The sequence below is a fragment of the Erithacus rubecula genome (genome assembly GCF_903797595.1).
Source record: "Erithacus rubecula genome assembly, chromosome: 3".
Classification (NCBI taxonomy): domain Eukaryota; kingdom Metazoa; phylum Chordata; class Aves; order Passeriformes; family Muscicapidae; genus Erithacus; species Erithacus rubecula.
The window spans coordinates 15,156,187-15,179,451 of NC_136689.1; the positions used below are offsets into that span (position 1 = coordinate 15,156,187).

Sequence of the window (23,265 nt, forward strand, 5' to 3'; positions counted from 1 at the left end):
TTCATCTCTTTTCTTTACCCATCCTCTATAAAAAAATAAATCATCACATTTTGACAGAAAAGGATTATGGAAAATTATGCGGAACAAGGGAGACATGTTCAAAAGATTAGTTAATCTGAGAGAGAAGAAGGAATCAAAAGTTCTGTAATAAAATTTGGAAACATTATAAAAATCTGTGCTTTATTTGACTCTAGAGGTGTTCAAAATTTTGAGTTTGAAAAATAACATTCTTACATTGGAGGAAATATTTCTGAGTTTGCAATGATAATTTGAATACTTATATAATTGTGGGGATGACTTTTGGATACGGCTGTTCAACAGACCTGAGAATCGATGCATTCATGTTTTGTTGGACTATGACATAAATAATGCTGGTGATGCTAATATGTGGCTAAACAATTTAAGTTGATTAGATATTTACTAGTTTATTTAGGATCTTGTTGATCTTGGTTTTACTTCTATCACAGTTTTCCCATCCACTTTCGTAAAAATGGGATCAAACTGCATTTTACTACTATTAAAATATGAAATGTATTTCTAAAATTGGAGTTGCGAAGCCCCTTGGTACAAAACCTTTTTAATTGTTATGGAGTGTTGAGGTTATTGTATGACTCATTGCAGTAGGTTTTGCTGAACTCTCATTTATAGAAAAATTGCCAATTTTTTCAGTATTTTGGGGGTCAGTAAGGTTTGTAATTTACTGTAGTTACTTACATTTTTCAAACAGACTGTCAGGAAACCATGCCAGAACAAAACTATTTGTGCAGGTAATTAATGGAGAGGCTGTGGTACCTGCTGACAGCTATTTTCCAAGGAAAAATGGTTTGCAGCTAGGGGAAAAGTGTTAAAAGTGTGCCCAAACCAGTAACTTGAACTGAAAGAGCAACCTTTGATCTGAGACATAGTTTAGGTCACATTTTAATGAATAGCTTTATTAAACTAGTATATTAAACTAATATTATTCTGTCAGTTGGTACATTTTATTTGCAGAAAATTGGATCTGTCTAAGGGTATTGGACCTCTACAACAGTGATGCTGTTTAAAGCTAAACTGGTAGCTTTAGTGTGTTTATTTAAAGGAATGTTTTCGTGCATTTGAAAGAATGTGTTCAATTCAAACACTGACATTAAAAATCTAAGTCTGGACAGAGCTCACGTAGGAGTTTTTATGTTAAAGACAGGGAAGGTGCAGGTTGCAAAAAGCCTTGCCTCTTTTAATATTGGTGCTTGTTGAACATATTTCACGTTTAGCATGGCAGTGTTTTCAGGCTGCAAGGAACCATCTAAAACTTAAATTGTAATACATCATAATATATGAATTAAAAACAGTATTACCAACTTTTTAATATCTTAATATATTCTGTATTTTATTTCTGCTTCTTCTGTGCTGTATTGACTCATTGAAAGAATGTATTTCACATTTGTATTTAGAGAGGGTTTAGATAACAGTGGATAGTAGATAAATGGTTCTGCTCTGGGTGAGAAATATGGGGGAAACAGTCTTAAAAAAAATTGTGATATCAGTTTCAGTGTGGCTATTGGAGTTGTTTAGATGAGTGAGATTTTTCATTGACACAGGATTACTCTAGTCAGGATGAGAAACCTGTCTGTTGCTGAAGTTGTGAAGGAAGAAAATTGTACACTGTGCTCTTTTCCTTCTGCCTGTCTTCTGAGCCCTTTGAACAAACTCCGTCATACATGAGAGAGGACCTCCTCCATATATGAACTTCTGGCATGTTTTTGGAAATGTGTAGTGGTTGTGACTGAAGTTGTGTGTTTTCTGTAAATGATCCATAAAGGGAAGTGTCTAATGAGAGCTCATCCTTGAAGAGAAAGAGGATAAAATTATAAAGGTCCAAACATGTAGCCATGTCAGGAGGGCCACTCACTGGAAATCAGCCTTACTTTGTTCTGGTTGATCAAACTGCTGAAAATAACCACCACAGACTGAATGGATAGCTATTTCTACTGTCCTAATGTTTTTCAGTACCTGACTTCTTAAATGCTCTCTCTTTTTATTCCTTGTAGTCAAGCATTTTATCATTTAGATAATCTCCTTTTTTTTTCCCCATCTGTAAAAATTTTTCCATAATTAGAAATCAGAGAGATCTCTCTCCTGATGCATGGATTTCACAGTCAGATTTGAGCTATGGAACTAGAAGTCACAACACTACAAGACAGAATTATTTTAAAGTATTCTTTTCCAAACTGCTGTTTGTTAAAGATGTAACCACAAAAGTATATATTAAGTGTCAAGCAGTTACACATTTTCAGTGGATGCCTAAGAGTGCCTAAATTATTATCTATTGTTCTCAAAGTCTTTTTAGAAAGTGAAGCTCTTTCTACTGTATCTATGGCGTAACCTAAATAAAATGGAGAACACTGATAGAGCATTAAACAGAAAAATATGCAGAAGCCTTTAATCCTTATGGCTGAAGACTGATAAGACCATGAGAAAGTTGGTAAAGGCAGCTGTTGGCCTTTTTTATTTGGGTCAGTCCATGTTTTCTGTTTTGGTGTATTAGTTAATATTTGGTAGTTGCCATAGATATTTCTGGGGTTCTTAAATGGACTTCATACAGAGAGATTTTTGCAATTGTTTTAATTTTCATTCCACACGCAGCTGAGTGAGTCAGAGGCAGCTTCTTTCTTCTGCAGCATCTTTGAAGACCCATCATGTTTGTACATGTCCTCTATGCAGTAGTTAAAGTTGAAGTTTTTTTTGAAGGTTCCTGTTGCCAGCAAGTACGTACTGTCTGTAGGGGAGGCTGAGCAGCTTTGGAAGCCTGTCAGGAGCCACAGGCGGGTTCCAGTAGCCTGTCGGAGACCCTGTGATTAAGGAGGTGAAAACTTCTTCAGAAGAATTTAAGAATTCACTAGATCCCATTACATTACAGCTTCCAAAGGGTTTGACCACCATTTTCAATTCAGATTTTGTCTACTGAAACAGATTTACTTCTCCCAGCCTAGAAAACCTCCCTTGGCAATTTCCTGTGCTCACTGGATTTTGGATTCTTGTATACGTGTCTGTAGTCACTGAATTACTTGAGGCCCTATAATGAATACAAGACTGACTGGCTGTCAAATTTCCTGTCTCCGCATGAAATCTCTATCTGGTAGTTTGAATACCATTTGCAGACATTCTGGTTTAGTCCTGGAAATCAAGATTATAGTCATCATAATTGCAACATGCTTTAGAAAAAATAGGTTGAATGTTTCTTGTGTCAAACAGCCTGGGTTTATATATCCCATCCCCAGCCTGCCCACCTGCTGATTTGTAGCATTGCTATGTTCATACTTTTATGTTTTTGTCTATCATAAAATAATCAGAAGACTTCAGGCTTTTCAAATGTGAAGAAAATCAGTTCATGATCAATAAAGTGCCAAAACACTGAGTAACTTGTATAGTACCCTTTCAGAAATAAATATTATGGAGTTTATTGGGTTTTGTTTGTGAAGGCAGAGGCAGAACAAAGACTTAATGTCTTCTGTCTCCAACTGCATGGAGTACAAATTTGAATCAGCTTTTCTACCTCATCTTTTCTCAAAAAATGACTGCAATAAAGTGTATGCATGACTGGTGGAGTCACTTCAATTCAAAAGCAATAGAGGATGGTAAAAAGAAGATAATAAAATTTCATGGAAGGCTGCTCATCTTGGCACTCTCCAGCTGCCTCCACCTGCTTGCTTTATCTGCCTGACCCCTGCCTGTTTTTACCAGTCCTGTATTGACACCATGAGGGATTAGGGACAAGATTTATCTCCTCCTCCTTTGCTAGGGGTCCTCTTACACGTGGGAAATGCAGAAAGATAGTACCCTTGGAGAGCTGTAATTGTAGAATTAGAATTGGATCTTGTATGTTTTGGAAGGTGCTTCTGGGAGGCTTCTGCCCCCCTCCTGGCCTTGTGTAACCGGGGTGTGTGTCACCTTGCTGAGTTATGTCACTGTAATGAAATTGGTGGTGAAAGTGACCAGAGCTGTGTCTCGCTTGATGCCCACACTCCTGCAGTGTGTGGGAGCTGTTGGATGACTGGGGAGCATTTCTGTGCGTTTTACAGGCAAGGCTCAATTTTTTTCCCCCAACTACCTGCCGTTCAACCAGAACGCCTCAAAGTAAAGTCTTTCGTTGTGCAGATAGACACAGGCAAAAACAATTACAACGATGCAATTTTTGTTTAATTTTATTCCATTAGTTACGTTTTTATTTAAATAGTTGAAAGCAGAAGGGAGGAACGCGCGTGTGGGGAGCGCGGAGCTCCTGTCCGCGGTGTGAGGGGGGCGCGGAGCTCCTGTCCGCGGTGTGAGGGGGGCGCGGAGCTGCTGCCCGCGGTGTGAGGGGAGCGCGGAGCTGCTGCCCGCGGAGTGCTGCCCGCGGTGTGAGGGGGGCGCGGAGCTGCTGCCCGCGGAGCTCTGTCCGCGGTGTGAGGGGAGCGCGGAGCTGCTGCCTGTGGAGTGCTGCCCGCGGTGTGAGGGGAGCGCGGAGCTGCTGCCCGCGGAGCTCTGTCCGCGGTGTGAGGGGAGCGCGGAGCTGCTGCCCGCGGAGCTCTGTCCGCGGTGTGCGGGAGCGCGGCGCCCCGCGGCCGCCAGGGGGCAGGCGGGAGCCGTGAGGGGCCGCGAGGGCCGCGCGGGCGCCGCTGTTTCCACACGGCCCGTGCCAGCAGAACCCGATACGGTGCGATCTATAGAAGCAAGGTACAACTGGAATAATGAAATTTCAAAAATAAGCCCTTTTTAAAGGCTGGTTGTAACAGTCCTGCTGGGTATTGTAAATGCCTCAGGTGCACTTGATACTGCTGTTACGTTCCTGGCCCTGGCTCCTAATTTTTATGGAAAGATGGATTGAACTTCAATTTAGGAATATTCGGTAATCCCTCTCAGGACATACTGTAACAGCTGGTATTTCTGTGTTGCAGCAAATCGATTCCATACAGCAGTCAGCAATGCCTATGGCTGGGCTCCGGCAAAAACTTCCAAAGCATTTTAAACAAAGTGAGCCAAAAAAAATAGCATCATCACTGCAAAAATGTGGCTTAATTTGCACGTTAGGAAAAAAAAAAATATCCCCATCCCATTCCAGCAAAATATTAAGCATTTTACTGGTAAGGATTTCATCAGGTCATTTATTTTTCATTAATATATATTTAGGATCTGGGGGGAATAACTTTATGCTGTATATAAGTTTCTTAAATAATGAGTAGCTTGATTTTTTTTTTTTTTTTGGTACAGAATGATTTACTGTGAAATAAAGAAAAATAAAGAAATGGATGGAGTTGAAATACATTGCATGTATGTAGATCGACTAGGTTTTCTGCGTTTTACAGTGAACTCTTTTTAACGAATCTGAATTTCTGATTAATAGTAATGTTCTCATAATGAGAATGCCTTGTTTGGTTTTATTTTTCTCTGTTTGGTTTTTTTCCTTTTTAGTAGATGAAAGTACCTGAAGATGCTGATAAATTTAAGATGTTTCATTATTAATCAATAATTTTGTTTGTTACACATGTTAAAGTGCAAATTCCTCCATCCTTCATAGGGCTGCCGTGGTGTGCTCGCTCTGGGGTCTGTCGCTGAGTTTGGGGCAGGACTCCTCCTGTATGTGTTAAACAGAAAACAAGCAGAATTAATGTAAAGTGAATATGTTCCGTCTTAATTGGTACAATGTGTCCTTGGCTATGTCTTTTTTTTTTTTTTTTCTCGTTTAAGCTGCACCCTGGCTAGCTTTGCATATAGATGTTTTACAGTTCTTGTCATCATAAGAAGAGCTTTCACTCTGGAATACTGAATTTCCTTATCCATGCTTTAAGTTAATGGACTTCTGTGTTGATTTGATGAATGTCAAATTTTTTTTTTAAGCTGATTTTTTTAAATGAAGACTTCTTCATAAACTTCTATAATTAATAAAAAATGCTAAGCTCCTAAACAATCTTAATAGATGAACTTTTAGGTTTTTATTTGCACCTTTTCATCATAGAAGTTGTCCAGAGAAGTAACTTCTGCTGTGTTTGCCTTCTTAACCAAACCACCCAGATTCACTGAGTAAATGCCTAGGGGACATAAAAAAAACCCCACACTTAAAAAAAGCTGCCAGACTATTTAAACCATAGGCTTATGCCTGGGGACAATTTAACAACTTACTTATATCTAATAATTGCTTTAAAACTTACTAAACAAAATCTTGTGGCTGGCCCTTAGTATGCTGCAATATTTTTAGCCATGTGTTTTTTCAGTGAAAAACAAAATTTTGAACAGCATACACTGTTTACAGCACCTGTATATCACTCTTCCACAAGGCTGTTGCCAAGTTAAAATGGGTCCAAAATATGCACTTTAAGAGCCAACATGACTTCAAAAGTCATTCTGATTAATATGAATGTGTTTTAAAAAACGTCAAAAAACAAACCAGCAATAGCAGCGGCAAAATGCTCTTCTATTTTTTTTTTTTTTTTTTTTTTTTTTTTTTCTGAAGCAGAAATATGCTGCTTTCTTTTTTCAAGGATCCTTTTTGTTTACTGAAATCTGGAAAAAATCCTTATTTTCTGATAGCTTCTATTTCTCCCTCTCCCTTCCTTCTGTCTGCAAACACATCAGTCCCTGTTCACTCTAAGTAGACATTTACTGTCTTAACTTGAAATTTCTTTTCGTATGTTTGTCTTCCAGTTTCATATTTTAACATACTTGATACAAATCTGTTCACTTATATTTGAAATTAATTTTAATTTTTGCTACACGTATTCTTAATTTTTGTCAGAAAGTCGTTAAAAGAAAGACACAAAATATGCCATCAGTAGACCTGTACAATTATTACAAAAAATGTGTTAAAAAAACACTGACTTTGTCATAATGAATCACAGAAAAATTCCTTACATGGTAATGGCTCCATCAACTCCACGAATCAAACTGCTGTTTACCTTTGTAAAGTATATGCTTCAGTCTTACTTTTTACAACTTCAGTTAAAATTTAGATTATATTTCCAGATTACAAATAAAAATCTTAAATATCCTGAAAACAATTGGAAGGAGGTTAAATAGAAACACTGAATAAATTACTGTGCTAGTAAGAAATTTTGTTTTCCTGAGATAAATAGTAGCAAAATTTGAATGACCTCAATTATTCACAGTTTTAATAAAATACCCCTAGACATTATTTCCAAAATGCCTGACATGCTGGAGTTAAAAATTATCCTTAATGCAGAATTACAGGCTAGACTGAAGAAAACAAATCTTATTTCACTTAGAGGAAACAAAAATCTTAATACTCATAAATAAACGCCTAGTGCTTGGTTTTGAGAATCTTAAATAAAAGCTATTTCATGATAATTATTGGATTTGGTTAGCTGCAGTAATATACAGTTTAACAATGTTCTTAATTGTAGAACTCTGTTTCTGTTCTTTCTAGGAGAAGCTGGGAGATAACATAAATCTTTGTAGACAACTTGGCTGCAAGCAGTTAAACTGAAATAAACTTCTGCCTTCTGGCTGCAGTGCTGCTTTGAGGTTTCTGCGTGACACTCTGCAGACTAAATCATGCCAGCGTTATCAACTGGATCTGGAAGTGACACAGGTACACAGGCCAAGGAGGGGCCGGGTTTCCTCCACATCTTATTTGTTAAGTCTGTATTTCAAGGAAGATAATTAATTATGGTCTCACCAGATTTTTAATTTAAGACTTAAAAAGTAACCTTTTCTTCCTGAAGTTAATTTAGATACATGAAACACCACAGGTAAAATATATTAATTTTGAAAAGCCCCACCACCACTTTCTTCCCCTCCATCCCCAGCCTCCTACAAAGAACAGCTCCAAACATATATTATAGATGGATCTGAAGAGTTTGGATTCACCTCTGAGCATGGTTCCTACAATGTTAACTTGAAAAAGGAGGAGGAGGGTAAAAAGAAAAAAAGATGATGATATCATGCATGCCTTAATATTTGCAGCAGTCTAGACTATCCCCTCTGTGAGTTACAGTTATCAGTGGAGTTATTTCTGAACACAGACTGTTCCGTTTTGACAACTCCTTAACAAATTAGGAGAAGAAAAATACTGTCTCAAGTTCTGTTCCTTCACTTGCCTTCCACATCAGAGCCCAGTTCCTGTCACTGACTGCTGGCAGTGGGATTGCAGATATGTAGCTTTCCATAGTTTTCACCTTCTTTGTGGCAATATTAGGTTATATTCAAAGGTTAAATTTCATCTTCTTGTTATGCTGACATTTTCCATCTCTGACAGTATTTTTATCCCTTTGTTTGAGATAACTTAGTACTTTTGCTTGAGAGTGTTTGTTAAAAAGGGGTGATCCATCTGAGGTTGCAATATAATACAAAGATCCCTGCTTTCCACCCCTGTGCCACATAGTTTTATGCACAAGAAGTAGCAGCAGGATTTATAAAATTAGAAGGGAGATTTCAAGTCAGGAATCCAGAAATATGTGTATAAGTATGTATATAAGGAACTGCATTTGATTTTTATTTTTAGTAGACTGTACAGGGCAGTGATTTTGTTTTCCCCACACATAAAGTTTATCCTAGATGACAATATTAATCTTTACAATTAGGGTGTGCATGTGTTTATTTGTTGCCATGGGCAAGAAGAGTTATTTGGTTTTATATGCTTTTTTGTCTCCTGTGTTTAAGTGATTTGACTATGATTTTGCCAAACCCTATCTCTGCATACCTTTCTTTTCTCTCCCTCTCCTCATGGAAATAAGTGAGTTGAAGCTGTTCAGTTTTGGAAGATGTGTTAGGGTCTACTCTGGGCTAATTTTCCACCTTGGACCTTTGCTTTCTCTATCATGCACCCTTTTGTGTCCTTTCAAAATCTGCCTTAATTTTTAAAGAATTATTGCTTGTTTATTTTTTGTTTATTTTTAAAGATTGTTAATATGTCCAAAAGTAATAGCCATGGACTTACTTTCTGAATAAAGAAAGAGAAGGGTTTCAAAAAGTAGAAGATAATTCTAATTTTGAAATACTGTGATTAGAATGCCTCTAAGCATGTTTTACTGTGCTATTTAATTCATACAATGATGCAAACATGCCTTTAATAATTAAGATCTGTGTTAAAACTCAAATGTCTACATTTTCTAATGACATTTATAGTAAAACATGATACATATCATTAATATCTTTCTGTTAAATAATACTGCTTGTTAAGTCCTTTTTTTTTTCTGTCTCAAGTTATCAGTTGTTTCTCTAAATAAATATTTACATTTGGAGTGAAAAGAGAATTGGATTTATTTATTCCTCTTTCTTTACAATACTTCCTCCTGGGGCTGATATGCACTGAAGTATTTTTGGGCTTGTTGCATCAAACTGTGCATTCTACCCTGGCTATGATACAGTGGTTTCTAACTATAGTCCTGTATTTCTGGTGTTATTTTCACTCTTAGATTAAAAACTAGTGATGTGCATAAAATGTTTCCTGCCTCTGTTCTTCCTCTAACCCTGCCTGCAGAGACTGGTATTGTGACGTGAGGAGTTGAAACTGTTGTTTCTGGGGCACTGAGGACTTGGCAAATCACTTAGTGGGACCTTTAGGCTGGGGACATAACCCTGTTCAGTCTGTTTGCTAAAACTTTCTTTTGTGAATACAATCAGACAAAATGTACCCTAAACTATTTTGTGTCTGTTAGATACTGAGTGAAATAAAAGTCAACCTGGATTTAAAAGCAAATGAAAGAATTCCATGAGGACTTGTAAATAGAAGTGTATCATCTGTGAATATCGAATGTCACTTGTCACAGACCACTGGACATTCAGTCACCAGTATGGGAACATTAATCATTTAAAAGTTTTTTTATATAGTCTGAAGTATCAGGTCACTGTCAAAAGTAGGATAGTGTTCATGATGGGCTGTATTTGATGAGACTAAATGTTTACCTGACTGTGTTCATTTTACCCAGCTTTTACTTTGTCAACAGCTTTTATTAGAAGTGGTGCCATGTACTTACAGCTGCTTTCTTCATATACATTCTTCATATACCTGCTTTTGTCCTTCCATGTTTTAACCTGTGTCTTCTACTGGACACAAGCCATGTCTCTTTAAATCTATTTTGAGAAGCATTTACCAGGCTTTAAGCTATGATAAATAAAAATAATGGCTACATTACTTTAAATATTAAATTTAATATTTTCAATATTAAATTAGATTTAATTTATTCAGATTGATACAGTGACTTTCAATTTAATCTTATACCTTGCCAGACTGATCTGGCTTCACTAATCTAAAGACAGAGGACAAAGGCTTGCATGCAGATGCTTCTTTCTCTTCCACTCTCCATTACCCATGTAGAAAATGTAGTTTTATATTATAATAATTTAAAAACTGGTCATTGTGTATAACATCTGTGTGACACTTAAGGTTTATGGTCCTGTCAGTGTCGAGTCAAAGTTATCTTAAAGCAACCAGCATGAATGGAAGGCTTAGCTCATGCCTCAGTCTGGGTCAGAAGCTTTCAACAGTTTCTGTGTTGCTAAAGTCTGCTTGCCCTCTGTGTGTAAGCCCATCAAACAGATTTTTTGAAGACTGAGCAAGGAGACTTGCTTTTTTGCAGGTAAAGCAAGTCTGGGAGATCTGGAATTCACTTATCTGGTATATTTAGGAAGGTGTAAATTACAGTTCTGGCTTCACAGTAGTAGATGGCAGTTTTGTTGCTGACTTTAGTGGAGCCAAGGTGACATCATTATGCCCTAAGTGTTGTTCTAATGTGAAAAACATTGTAAACATGTTGCAGATTTCTTTCCTCCCAGTGCTGTATCAAGCTTGCTTAACTGACAAGCTTAAAAGTGCTTTCCTGTTTGTTCTCAAAAACCAGTGCGTGAATCTGCAAAGCAGACTTCGTGTTTTTGTTTCATATGTTGTCAGCAGAAAAATCACATTTATGGGCCAAGTTTAGGCACCAAGTAAAACTGTGTGAGATTGCTTACATGCAGTGAAAGTCAGAAGCAGTTCTTGGCTTTGAATATTGTAAATTAGAGAAAATGTGCAAGGGCTTATGTTTGTTTCTCCTTGAGCACATAAAGGAGTGAGCACTCTGCCAGATAGTGGAGTTTTCTCAGTATTACAAGACTGCAAAACTGAATACATGTTAGCTTTTAATTTTAAAAAATCCCACATTTGTTACTAACCAAATTTTAAGTTCACATGGCCTTCAAAATATTCCTGATTTTTGTGTTAGTTATTTTTCCAAAATGCATTTGTAGTCGTGTGTTCTATGTTTCTTTAGAATTAATCTCGACCTCTGAAGCTGCATGTTGATGTGGCAGAAATATTTTGCTAGGATAGTTCACATGGGTTGACTTCTCAGTGGTCAGAGACCACTGCAAGCAGTGGAAAGTTCAAAGACAATTTTGCAGTCACCTGAATACAAAAATAAGCTGTCCTGCTTTTATTGTTTTCATATAGATGTCTTCTCTTTATTTACTACTATAGTAATGCATTTTGGTCAGCTTGTCAGTTTCAACATGATGTTTTCTAAGAGGATTTGATTATAAAAAGGATAAAAATATGGAGGAAAAAAGTAATAATATCAAGAAAATGCTAAGTAGTTGGCTAAGCTGAAAGAGGGGCATCAGAAACATCTATAGTGGAAGAAGGACAAATAATTCTGAAGTGCTGAAATTTTAATTTTATCCTTTCAACCAAGTGCTCAGGATTCGGAGGGAGATAGAAATCAGGGAGTTCTATTCTTACAGCCTATTTAAAAAACGCAGCAGCATAAAATGGTGGCCAAAGATCTGTCTGCCTCATTGTTACGAGATGAAGAGAAAGGGAATTTAGGAGAGCAATGAAGGAAAGTTTTCTGGGAGTTGTTCTTCCGTTGGAGGCTGCCAGGGCTAGGGCTTGCAGGGTAATCTGCTCCTGCTCCAAACTGCCTTTGCTTCCCCACTGGTGTCTGTGGTGGAAGCAGAGCAGAGGGAAAACCTTCACTCTTCTGCTTTACACTCTTGTTATGACTTTAGGTATAGGTGTGCTGCAGCAAGTGTGGTATGTAAATGCTTTGGCTGCATCACAATTTCAAAGCTACTTTAATTCCTCAGCATATTGAAATGCATAGGTATGGCCAGATATTCATGAAAATGGATATGACAGCCGAGGCAAAATTTATACTGAATTAATAAATAGAGCCAATATTTTATCCTTGCAATCTTGATTTCTCCCATCTCCATCTGCCAGAGGCATTAAATGGCTTTTAGGACAACATTAATTTGGAAGATTTGGGAAAGTATGAGATGTACAGCTAGCTTTAATTGCAATCTGGTTTAATTTTTAGAAATGCAGCTTGCTGGTGTTGGAAAGGGTATTTATTTTGGTATCAACATATTTATGGTGACTTGGAAAATTCGTTCGAAGTGAAATGAAATTTCTCTAAACTGTTCTGTTTTGTGTTAATATATTATGCCTGACTGATTCAGCAGTGTGGAATCAGAAAACGTGTGTAAGTATATTTAATGATGGTAAACTCTTTAAAACTGTTAAGTTTTTGGACACAATTAAATTCAAATAGTCTGGCTACTGAAACAACCCTGCCCCCCCTCCCTTTTTTTTTTTTTTGGTGAGCAGTGTGTAGTTTTGTAGTAAATTTGAAAGTACAATAGTCTATACTGTTTCTAAGCAGAGGCTGTGTTATATATGGCTCTGTTGGACCAAAAGCTGTAGTGACACAAATGGTTGACAGTTCTAGTGATGCCAGGTGTCCCTTGCTGAGAGCAGACTGCCGTGCTGTCCCCCTCAAGTGTAGCTGTGTCTGGTTAGCCAGCAGAGCCTACTGCTGGCTCTGCACAAATACTGTGTGCATTTAGTGTCAGATAGAAGGTTCTGTGGCTTCTCAGCCCAATATCACATCAAATCCTGGCTGATTTAATAGAACTAAACCTCTTAATCAAAAGGCAATTTATTGCTACAAAGAATGAGAAACTTCCCTGTTAGCTGTTAGTTGCCTGTTGTGAAATACAGGGGTTCAAAACTGGTTTTTTAATAACATATTGGTTTAGGAAAAAAACCAACACACACAAAAAATACCTGAAAGCAACATATTAGTCTTACAGGTAAACAATGAAATAATTTAATTATTTCAAGTAGTTTACTTTCCTCAACTTACTTTTAAAATAAGGTGATGATGTAAGGTAATGGAATGGGCCCTTAAAGGTCATCTAATTCAAACCCCCTGCTGTGAGCAGGGACAGTCTTCACTAAACCAGGCTGCTCAGAGCCCCATCCAACCTGGCCTTGACCAATGTCAGGGATGGGACAGCCTCAGCTTCTGGGAGCATCCTGTTCCAGTGCCTCACCAATCTCACCACGAAGAATTTCTTCCATACACTAGCCTAAATTTACCCTCTTTCAGTTTGAACCATTACTCCTTCTCCTATCAGTATAGTTCCTGACAAAGGGCTCCTCTCCAGCCTTCCTTGTAGGCTCCCTTCAGATATTGGAAGTTTGCTGGAGGTCTCTATGCACACTTCTCCAGCCTGAACAGCCCCAGCTTTCTCAGTCTGTCAATATACTCGACTCTTTAAATTTGTGTATATTCCTACATTCTTCTATAAACTTTTATATTAAGTGTATGTGGCTGCATATATGTGACTGATTGTGTAATGGTATAACTTGTTTTGAGTGGTAAATCCTAAACTATGTCCTACAGTGAATCATGACACTGAAATAATATAATGACTTGATTTCAGACATCAGCACTGCCTAGGAATGTAGGACTTTTCTTCTTCTCTCCTTACAGATATATCCTGTATGAGATACATGGTTAGCATGGATCTTGACCATGAGAAGTTGAGATACATGGTAATCAAACAGTTTTTCAATTATTGTTAGACCCAACTGATTTAAAAATAGTGTTGATTTCCATTGTTAGAAGTCTTTATGCAGTCTCTTAATGAGATATTGTGTCTTCCTTTTGCAGATGTAAAATGCTGTGTTTAGTAGTCCTTGCTGCCTCTCCCCGGTGCCAAGTCTCTTGTAACCTTGTAGACTGTGACTAAAGGGTTAAATCATGGCCAATGTGCCCAGTACCTTCCTAGTGCTGGAATGAGTTCTTTCCAGACTGCCTGCCAGGTATTTGCTATTGCCTGCTCTAGGGCTGATGAAGATCTAGATAGAAATACTAAAGACTTGCCAAGTTGATGTCTATGGAAAGGACCAGTCAATTAGTCAAGGTTATTCAAGGTGCCATAGTATGCAGGCTTCATTGGAGGAGACAGGGTTTTGGTTTGTTTTTTTTTTTTTTTTTTTTTTTTTTTTTTTAAATATCAGATTTTTGTATGAGTTTTCCACAAGCTGCTTGTTAATTTGTCCTCCATGGGTCACTTTAAATCAGTTTTATGTATGTGTTATTCTTGCATATAATAGGTGGACTTTTGAATACTCATAAAAGTACATTTTATGAACTTTGAAAATATCCATGTTGACACAGTGTCTAGTAACTATATTTTTGAAGGGGTTTGATTTTGGAACAGCTTTGATGAGCCATACAAGCAGGAACTTTGCAGCAAGTCTTGCCCTGTATGGATGCAAGTAGAGATCAACTCTTTAACTCACATCAGAACATTAATGGTATGTGGTATGTTAAATCTGAAATGCACATGTTGAGACAAATCCTAAAAGACCAATAACTTTCAAACAACTGCGTATTCTTTAGCTCCAGGAGCCAAGTTCCAAAAAGGCTTTTCCATTTTTAAGGAAATAATATTTTTAAAGGTGATGGGTTTAAATGATTACTCGTTCAACATTTTCTGTCATAACATTGTTTTAAGGTGGGCTAACAAATTTACTGTAGCTTGGAGGAACAAAAATTAGATACAACTTTTAAGTTAAAATACTATTTCCCTTATGAATATGCAGTCTTGTTCTTTGAGGATGCATACAGAATTTTTTTTTTTTTTATTAGAAAAAATATACAACATTGGTATTTCTGTTGCTCTGCCATCCATAAGTATTTCAACATCTTACTTTTTTTTTGTGAATTAGCAAATAAATCAAAGCAGATTATTTTTCCCAAGATGTTGATCACCTGCATGTTGTGATTATGTAGTTGTTCGGTATTCTGTACTTTGAAATTTTTTTTTAGTAGAAACACTAAACTGCAAAATTTAAAGAAGGTGCTTACTGGAATGAGTTAATTCATCTGGCTCTGCACAGAAAAATTGTTACTCTTTAACTTTTTTTAGTGTCAGCAAGCCCATATATTCAGTGGAATTACTTAAGAGAACATAAAACAAGAATTATTTGTAGCACATAAATTTGAGCACATAGCAGTCTTTTTACAGCTGGAGTCTGATAGGACAGTGCAGTGTGTCCATCCTAATACACAGACATACTGCATATGTTTTTATTTGAACCTGTGTGTAAATACTAATTTCAAATGCCAGAATGAAATAATTTTCAGTATGTGGTGTCAGTAACTGATTTTGTTATTCAGTAGAAAGGATTTCAGAATGAGTGCTTCTACTGCAGTGCTGTTTGCTTGTGTGTAAGGCAAATATCTGAGCCTTCGTAGAACTGTAAAGTGCAGTTCAAATGTGAAAAAATGTTAGCTTGTAAATGGCAGCAAATCGTGCTGATTATTTTACCTTTGACAAAGTGGAAAATTTAAAGGTTGGTTTGTCCCATTTTATTAATACAGTAAATTTTTACAATGTTGTTCTGGGCCTTTAGATATATGTTCCTTAGTGTTTATTATCCCTCAGTTGCTGTAAAAGATCTAGATTCGAAGCCTGGCATCATTGTTCAGAATGTTAATTCAGGAAATTAATTAGCATATGAAAGCAAAGGCACATCCATGTTTCCATTTCTTTCCTTACGCTAACCAAAACAAAGTTGGTGTTTTCTTGTAATATGCAAGAGTGATGGAACGCAGAGACCATATTTTTTATCATTTAGCACTAGTTTATAGCTTCCACAGACTTGTCCTAATAATGAAGCTATGAAGGATATGACAAGAATGGTGATATTAAATTTCTCTAGACTAAAAGTAAATTTTTCCATTCTGATGTCAAGAATGTAGAGCATCTGGAATCTGCAGTGTGAGTGGTTCAGTACGGGAACAGTTTCATCAATTGCTTAGCCATTTATTCTCCTCCTAGGAACAAGCAGTCTTCTGTAGAATATAACACTACAAAGGAAGCAATTTTCTAAAACTGGAAAAATCTTTTATGTCCTGTTGTTTTTGATTTAAAAGGTTTCCATTTCTTCTTACTCTTAAATCTGATGGCATGTGCAAATCTACTGTACACATTTTTAAATTAGAATTAGCATTATTCTACATTTTGGTCTTCAGATCAAATGAAACTAAATTGTATTAATTAAGTTTAGAACGATGCTCTGAAGATGAAGATGCTCTGAATACAGTAACTGCTCAAGTATGTCGAAAGAACAAGTTGAAATTTAACTTTTACTTTTTTAGGTGTGATTACATTGTGATGAGTCTTGGGGTTCCTACCCCCTGAGTTGTAGGAATTACTTCCCCTCTTAAAATCGCATAGTTGTCTTACATCTCCATGTTTAATCACATTGTTTATGCTCAGGTCTTATGGGAATAAATGAGCTACTTTTAAAATTCAAAATAAATTAGTTTTTCTTGTGTAAGTCATTCTTACTTTACTGAATTTTTACCCCTGAAGTATTCTGATACTAGTAAATTTCAATTGGTGCATGATTCTTTTGAATATAAATGCTGGTTAAACTTAAGCAAACTGGACTAAAATAAAAATCAAGAACCTAAGTGAAATAGCAACAGTGTATAATAAAAACAAAATTTTTTTTGCTTTTATTATACACTTTTTGAAAGACATTCCACACAGTGGTGCCAACATCAGGCATTAAAAACAACATATTTTTTTTTCTTAGCTTTTCTTTTTTTTTAACAACTTGTAGATACATTTTTTTAAAGTTCTTGGTTGTGTTTATTTACATTGTGGGCACCTTTCAAAAAACTGTGGGGTCCATGCATGCCATATGACTCAAGAAGATGGGACTTGAAGAGAAACATCAAAATTGAGACCAAATCAAAAGTGTTCAGTGTGGCATTCCTTCAGATTACATAATTGCTATTGGAACAATTAAAAAATAATCTGGTTTTAACAGCCTGGCAGTGCTTAAACCATTGTTGAACTTTTTTCCATGGCCTTTGGCTCTGACTTCTGGAACCACCTGACATACTACTTAGAAGTTTTGCAGGATATTTGAAGTGGATCTGAAATTGACTCTACTATGAAATTCAGATTATTTCTATGGCTGCGTGGGAGCATCTCTGTACAGTGAGATCTTATAGAGTTGCAGAAATTTGAGCTACTGCCCTTCATGTGTAGGAAAGATGCATGTGACAATTGTTCAGATTCAGTAAGTGAAATTAGGCCAGTGTGTTCTGCCAATACAGTGGTGTCAACTTCATTGCCAGTTTATACTAATGTGACAAATTATTGTGTCCCTGTCCGTATCACAAAAGCAGTTTCTTTTAATATGCCATATGCTGGTAAAGTCACATGCAATCCAAAATTTTCAGTGTTTCACAGGGCAATGAATAACATCAACACATTTCCTGTAATTTAGACACAAGGAAAAATCTTGTTTTACTTGGAGGTGTGTGTAGAAGGTCCATATACTTTATTTCTTAATATATAAAAAACAGAATGTCCATCTGAAAATTTTTGATTCTGTGGTACCATGCACCACAGACAGGACAAGAAGGAACAGGAGAAAAGGCAAACCTTTACAGGTGCTACCACCTTCTTCTGCCATTGCCTTCTAGAGCTGAGTCAGGTGATCTGTAATCACACAAATTTACCTTTAGACATGTTCTAGATCTTTGTCTTCTCTTGTCCGCAGGTTAATACATGAAGTCCTCCTTGTGCCTGATTTTTACTTGGCTCCTTGATGGAGTTGTTTTTTAAATTCCTGGCTACATAGTGTTCAATTTCAGGAGGAGTCTGAACAGCAAGAGCGTGGTGTTCTCCAGCATGCTGCATGGCAGAGTCCTCAGTTTCCATTGCTGTGGAGAGGGGCTGGATTCTCATTTCCTCTGGCTTAAAGCTATAAACACAGGACTCTAGAGCCAAAGCAGGGAAGAATGAGAAGCATGGCTATGATATTGGATAAAATCAGTCAGCACCTGTCTAATTGTCTCCACTTCCCCAGGGGAGTTGCACAGACTGGGTGCATTGCTGTTGAAGCTGGAGTAGTGCAGTAGGAACACGGACACGTGTTTCCCTGTAAGGGGCAATTCAGGGCTGTATAAATTAGTAAAGCTCACAGAAACTTTTGAGCTGGATGTGAAACCTTCATGTGTGTAAGCACCTGCAGGGTTCAGCGCTCCTGGGGTGCTGGCAGGCAGGGTTTTTCTCTGTGAGTTTTGTGTGTAAAATCAAAGTCTCATTATGGGCAGATTCAGTCTCCCCCTGTGTCACTACTAGTTAATCCATCAGGAAATACAAACTTTTATTTTATTTTTCACTAGGGATTTGATTATCAAAGCGTTGAGGAACAAGTTACAAGGAGAGAATAGTTTTATAGTTGATTACATGTGGAATTTAAGCAGATCTAATGGATCAAGGAAAGGAATGCTTACTCTGTTACACACCTTTTATTTGAAGGAAGTGGCTGAAGTTACTGTTTTCTTTCTTCTGAATGACATATAGGAATTGTCCCTAAGCAGTTATGCCACAATGCAAGCTTACACTGAAAATTTCTATTCCATTTTCTGACAGTCTTCAGGTTATTTTTAGGTAAATATGTTTATCGTAACAAAAGTGGCCAAGTGTAAAGAAGTTTTTAAATTTTGTAAATTAAAAACAAAGAAATGTTTTAATTTTCTAAATTAAACCGTGTTCATAAATTGTGTAATAAAACGACCATTTTTCTAAGTTCAGAAGTTCTAATAATCTGGGAAGTTGGGGCCACAAGTCCTGCTCAGACTGCTTTTCTCTGGCTGTCAGCTCAATCAGTGATTGTATCTTGCTAGGAAAAGCTTGATGGTCTTTTTCTCTGTCTGCAAAATTGTAGTAGTTTGAGCTCTATCTTCTTTTTGCAGTATTTCTGAAGCAGAAACAATAACAGATTTGAATAAAAGCAGGATTGTAAGAGAAATGAATGTGAACCACCAAAAAATGCTTGGAGCACAAAAAGAATGTATCTGGAAAGAAGGTTTTTTCCCAGATTATTTTACTGAGAGGCAGTAAAAAGATGAAAATATAAATAATCAGAACCCAAAGATGCTGTATGTAATGTTGAAAGAGATATGTACTACCTGAAAAGGTTGTGAAATTATGTTTTCTAATAAATATTCTAAATATTCTAAACCATAAGTTTTAGGGGGATAATAAGCATAATAACAATAGGTGTCCAGTAATTTACAACAATGTTCTTTTAGCAGTAGAATATGTTGTAAATTTGTTCTTGTGATGAGCAGCAACACTTGCTCAGACTAAAAATAATAACAGGGCCGTGTATCTTGGATCCCAGGAGACTATTGGTGTTTTTGTAGACAGCAGACGGGAGAAAAAGGCATTTTGTCCTTTTTACCCCAAGTAATCCCACTGGAAAATTAAACATGTGCTATGAATTGATATCAACTCATGCCAGGTTACCTCCCTAAAGAGGACTGCTGCAAACACTGTTGCTACATTTCTTGGACAGCACTTTGATGGCCTGTGTGCACGATGGATATTTTATGCTGTACGCTACTGTGGAACAGTGTGCTACTGTCTGCCCCTCAGAGACCGCTGCTGAGGTGTGCCACAAATAACTGAGAACAGCAATTGCTTTAGCCCTAGAGAGAATCTCAAATACCTGCAAATTAAAAATGTTACTGAAATATTCCTGTGTGCTTGTGTGTCTGGGAAAACTGCGTTGGTTTTGTTTTTAAAAGTTTAATCCTGCAAAACAGAGAAGGTGCTTTTGTATTGCTGTGGATCCTTCCTGAACACAGGATTGAAAAAAGTATTAAGCAATATATTAGGAAGAAATATTTAGAAAAACCACGAACCTTTCTTTAATGGACCACCCTATCCAGTTTCTGTTCTTTTAAGGAAGTTTTTCCTATTCATGACTCATTTCATCTTTGGCTAACATCAAGGGAAATGGAATAACGATTAAGCAAAGGAATGTATGTTTTTTTCTGGGTTTGTCCCTTTCTCAAAACCTTTAAGAATTTTCTGCATAACCTTGTGTAAATACATATGGATGTAGAAGTTTGACAACTATGACAAGGTAAAAAGTACACTGCTAATACTTGTTTCTTAGTAATTTTTTCTAAATGTTTCTTTTAGTTCTACAAGTTAATGTTGTGCTGGATACTCCAGACTCCCTCTTCAGTTAAAATGACATGCTCCAGGCAGCCAATTACACAGAACTGTTAAGTGAAATTAATGAGATCACCCTAGATCACACTTTGTGTTTTATTTTCATTTTATAGGTCTGTACGAGCTGCTGGCTGCATTGCCAGCCCAGCTGCAGCCACATGTGGACAGCCAGGAAGACCTGACCTTCCTCTGGGATATGTTTGGTGAAAAAAGCCTTCATTCACTGGTGAAGGTAAACCACATTTAAGTCAGATTCTCTTTGAGAAGAGCATATGGAAAAATGTTTTGAGCGCCATCTAGTAAACCAGTGACCAAACTGTTGCTCAGTGAAAACAAAACAGCCTTGTTTAAACTCTGTTTCTGGCAGGGTGGAAGTTGTTAAATAAGATTTTACCAAAAATACATAGATGATTTCATTTAAGAGTGATGTTTTGGCAGTGTAATGCTAATGCAACAAACATGTGTTGTTTGCCCTTGTTTAGAATAAAAGTGTACGAAATAGTAGCAGGAAATCTGACACTTCTTTATGGTCACCATTCAAGACCTGGAGTTTAGCTTAAATAAATAAACGTTCACAGCAAAAATTAGAAGGAATATATTTTCTGAGGTCAAGTATGGCAAGAGTTCAGTAGCCACATTAATTTAAAATAATTTCCTTTAACAAAGTCAACTGAAATTCTAGTAAGCTGTTTCTTTTATTGGCTTGTCTCCATTTAATATTGTGTTTTGCTCATAAATATGCTGGACTAAAGTACAGCCTAAAATAAGCTGGATGAATACTTGAGTAAAATGTTATGCTACAAAAATGATCAGCAACAAGAAATCAAAGCATGCTGTGGGAGTACACAGAGCTATCCCAATAATATTAAAATTGTGTAGAGCTGAAAAATGGGACCAATCAGCTGGTTAAAAATATTCCACTCCTGCAAAACGGTAAGTATGTCTTCAGTCCCAGTACAGAGCTAATTCAAGCTGGAAGGAAATTCTGAAGTCTGAAATGAGTCAGTAGATGGTAGTAACCCATGCCATGAATATATCCAGACTTGTGCAGAATTTGTTACCCTTGTCAATTACTGATCTAGAGGAATCTTAAAACTGGGATTATTTCTAAGTAGGTTTGAAAGAATCACATTTTCCCATTTTTTTTTAGCTGTTTTATTCCGGAAAAAGATGTAAAAATGTTGATATTTGGTCAAGTGTTTGCTGAGAATTTACATATAAAAGTAAACATAAATGCTCTCTGGCATTTGATACACAAAAGCAACAAACAGTGGAACAGTTCTTGGCAATACTCGCTTGCCTAAAGAATTTCATCAACGTTTCTGAAGTGCTGTGATTCCCAGACTCCTTGTGGCTTTGCTGCAGCTGTCTATGCAGGTGGCTCAGATCACTGTAAGAGGAACACCAGTCATCTTTCTCATGTAGGTTGACAGTAGTGTGCATCTAAGCAAAATGTTAGGTCAGCTGCTAAATTAGTTTTCTTTCTGGTTTGGGAATTAAAGAAGACTGGCTAGAAAACGAGTGTGGATCTGTGAAACATTGACACTTCAACATTTGCTCTATTTTTATTGAGGCAAAACCTAAACCTTTTCAAACTCCTCTACTTACTGCCTTTTGTCCCTCATTCCAAAAGAAGACAGCAGTTAACTGGTTTCTCACTCGGAGTATGCTCTCAGTTTGGAGCAGCTGGCTGTCCTAGCGGCTCGCCTGGTTGCATACCCTGGTTACCATGTTGTTTGTTATTGCAGGGTGGATTGGACTTTCTGACTGTAACAGAAAAGAAAGATGAGAAAGGGGATCAGTGAATGGTGACTTCATTGCAATTACAACAAGAAGGCACTGAAATATTCTAACCATCTTCATTATTTATCTTGTGCTCTATTGGTTCAAATACTAAACATACACATAATTTTGACCCTGTTGATGCTTCTTTTAATGTCCTCTTAAAGCCTCACACTCTTAAAATAGATGTCATTCTTGAAATCTCGAAACTACATTTTAGTATTCACTAGTTGCCCTTCTTTAACACAATATATTAATTTAATTTGAGACACTAAGTTTTTTTAATTGCAAGAATTGAGACTGTTTAAAGCATTTGGTCTGATCTGTGCATGTCACAGGCTATCAAACCTCACCTTTGATTTCTGTGGAGTTCTGGTATATAAAGAAGGGTATGAAGAGCTTTCAAAATGTTATCTGGTTCATATATCTGCCTCAAGATGGGCTTAACTGTATGTGAAATTCACGGTGTTTGTTTGACCTTTAATGCATTTTTAGAAGGATTGTTCAGTATCCTCTCACATTTCAGAGAAGACAGTCCCTAGCGTTTTTGGAAGAGACCTGACAGAGCAGAAGACTGAGTCTTCTCATCTACCATAGTTTTTCCCTGTTACAAGACTTTGGGAGTGCAAAATCTTTCTTTCCAAGTTCTGGTGTCTTATTTGAAAGACTGTTTTTCCTAGCAGTAACTTCTTAAAGTCAACTGTACTTGCAAAGACAAATGTTTTTAATTCTGCAGACAGAGAATGATGACACATATTTTGTAATAAAAAAGGAAAAAGAAAGGAAAAAATGTGCACTAGCTTTGAGCCAAAGATGTTGCGATCCTGGTATGTGCCAGTATAGGAAGTAAATGAGCATGAGTATATTACCAATTAGCTCTGATATTTCTCTATTTTAATGCATTGCTTAATAAAAATCTACACAGATCTTACCTTACTGCTTAATAATTTCAGATATTATAAAGGAGCTTTTATCTAAGTTATGAAATGGATAAAATGCTTCAAAATTATTGAAAGACTTATGTATGAAAGGAGCTTTCTACTTTTTCTACAAATAATCTGTTTTATGAGTATTTAATTACTATAGCTTTTTCTTCATGGTTGTATACTATAACATATGGTTGCTATTCTGGGTCTTGTAATATTGAAAAGAAAAGAAGAAAAATTTTAAAAAAGCGCCCCA

At 36.7% G+C, this 23,265-nt stretch overlaps 1 protein-coding gene across 2 annotated transcripts in view; it reads left to right on the top strand.

Annotated features, from left to right (window-relative positions):
- MPP7 (MAGUK p55 scaffold protein 7) overlaps positions 1–23,265 on the top strand; it is a 145,938-nt gene that overhangs the window by 33,586 nt on the left and 89,087 nt on the right. For both annotated transcript variants that reach the window (XM_079299632.1, XM_079299633.1), the window contains exons 3-4: positions 7,397–7,561; positions 20,415–20,533. In XM_079299632.1, coding sequence (XP_079155758.1) covers positions 7,525–7,561; positions 20,415–20,533 — 156 coding nt within the window. In that variant the 5' untranslated portion in view covers positions 7,397–7,524. The remainder of the gene's footprint in view (positions 1–7,396; positions 7,562–20,414; positions 20,534–23,265) is intronic.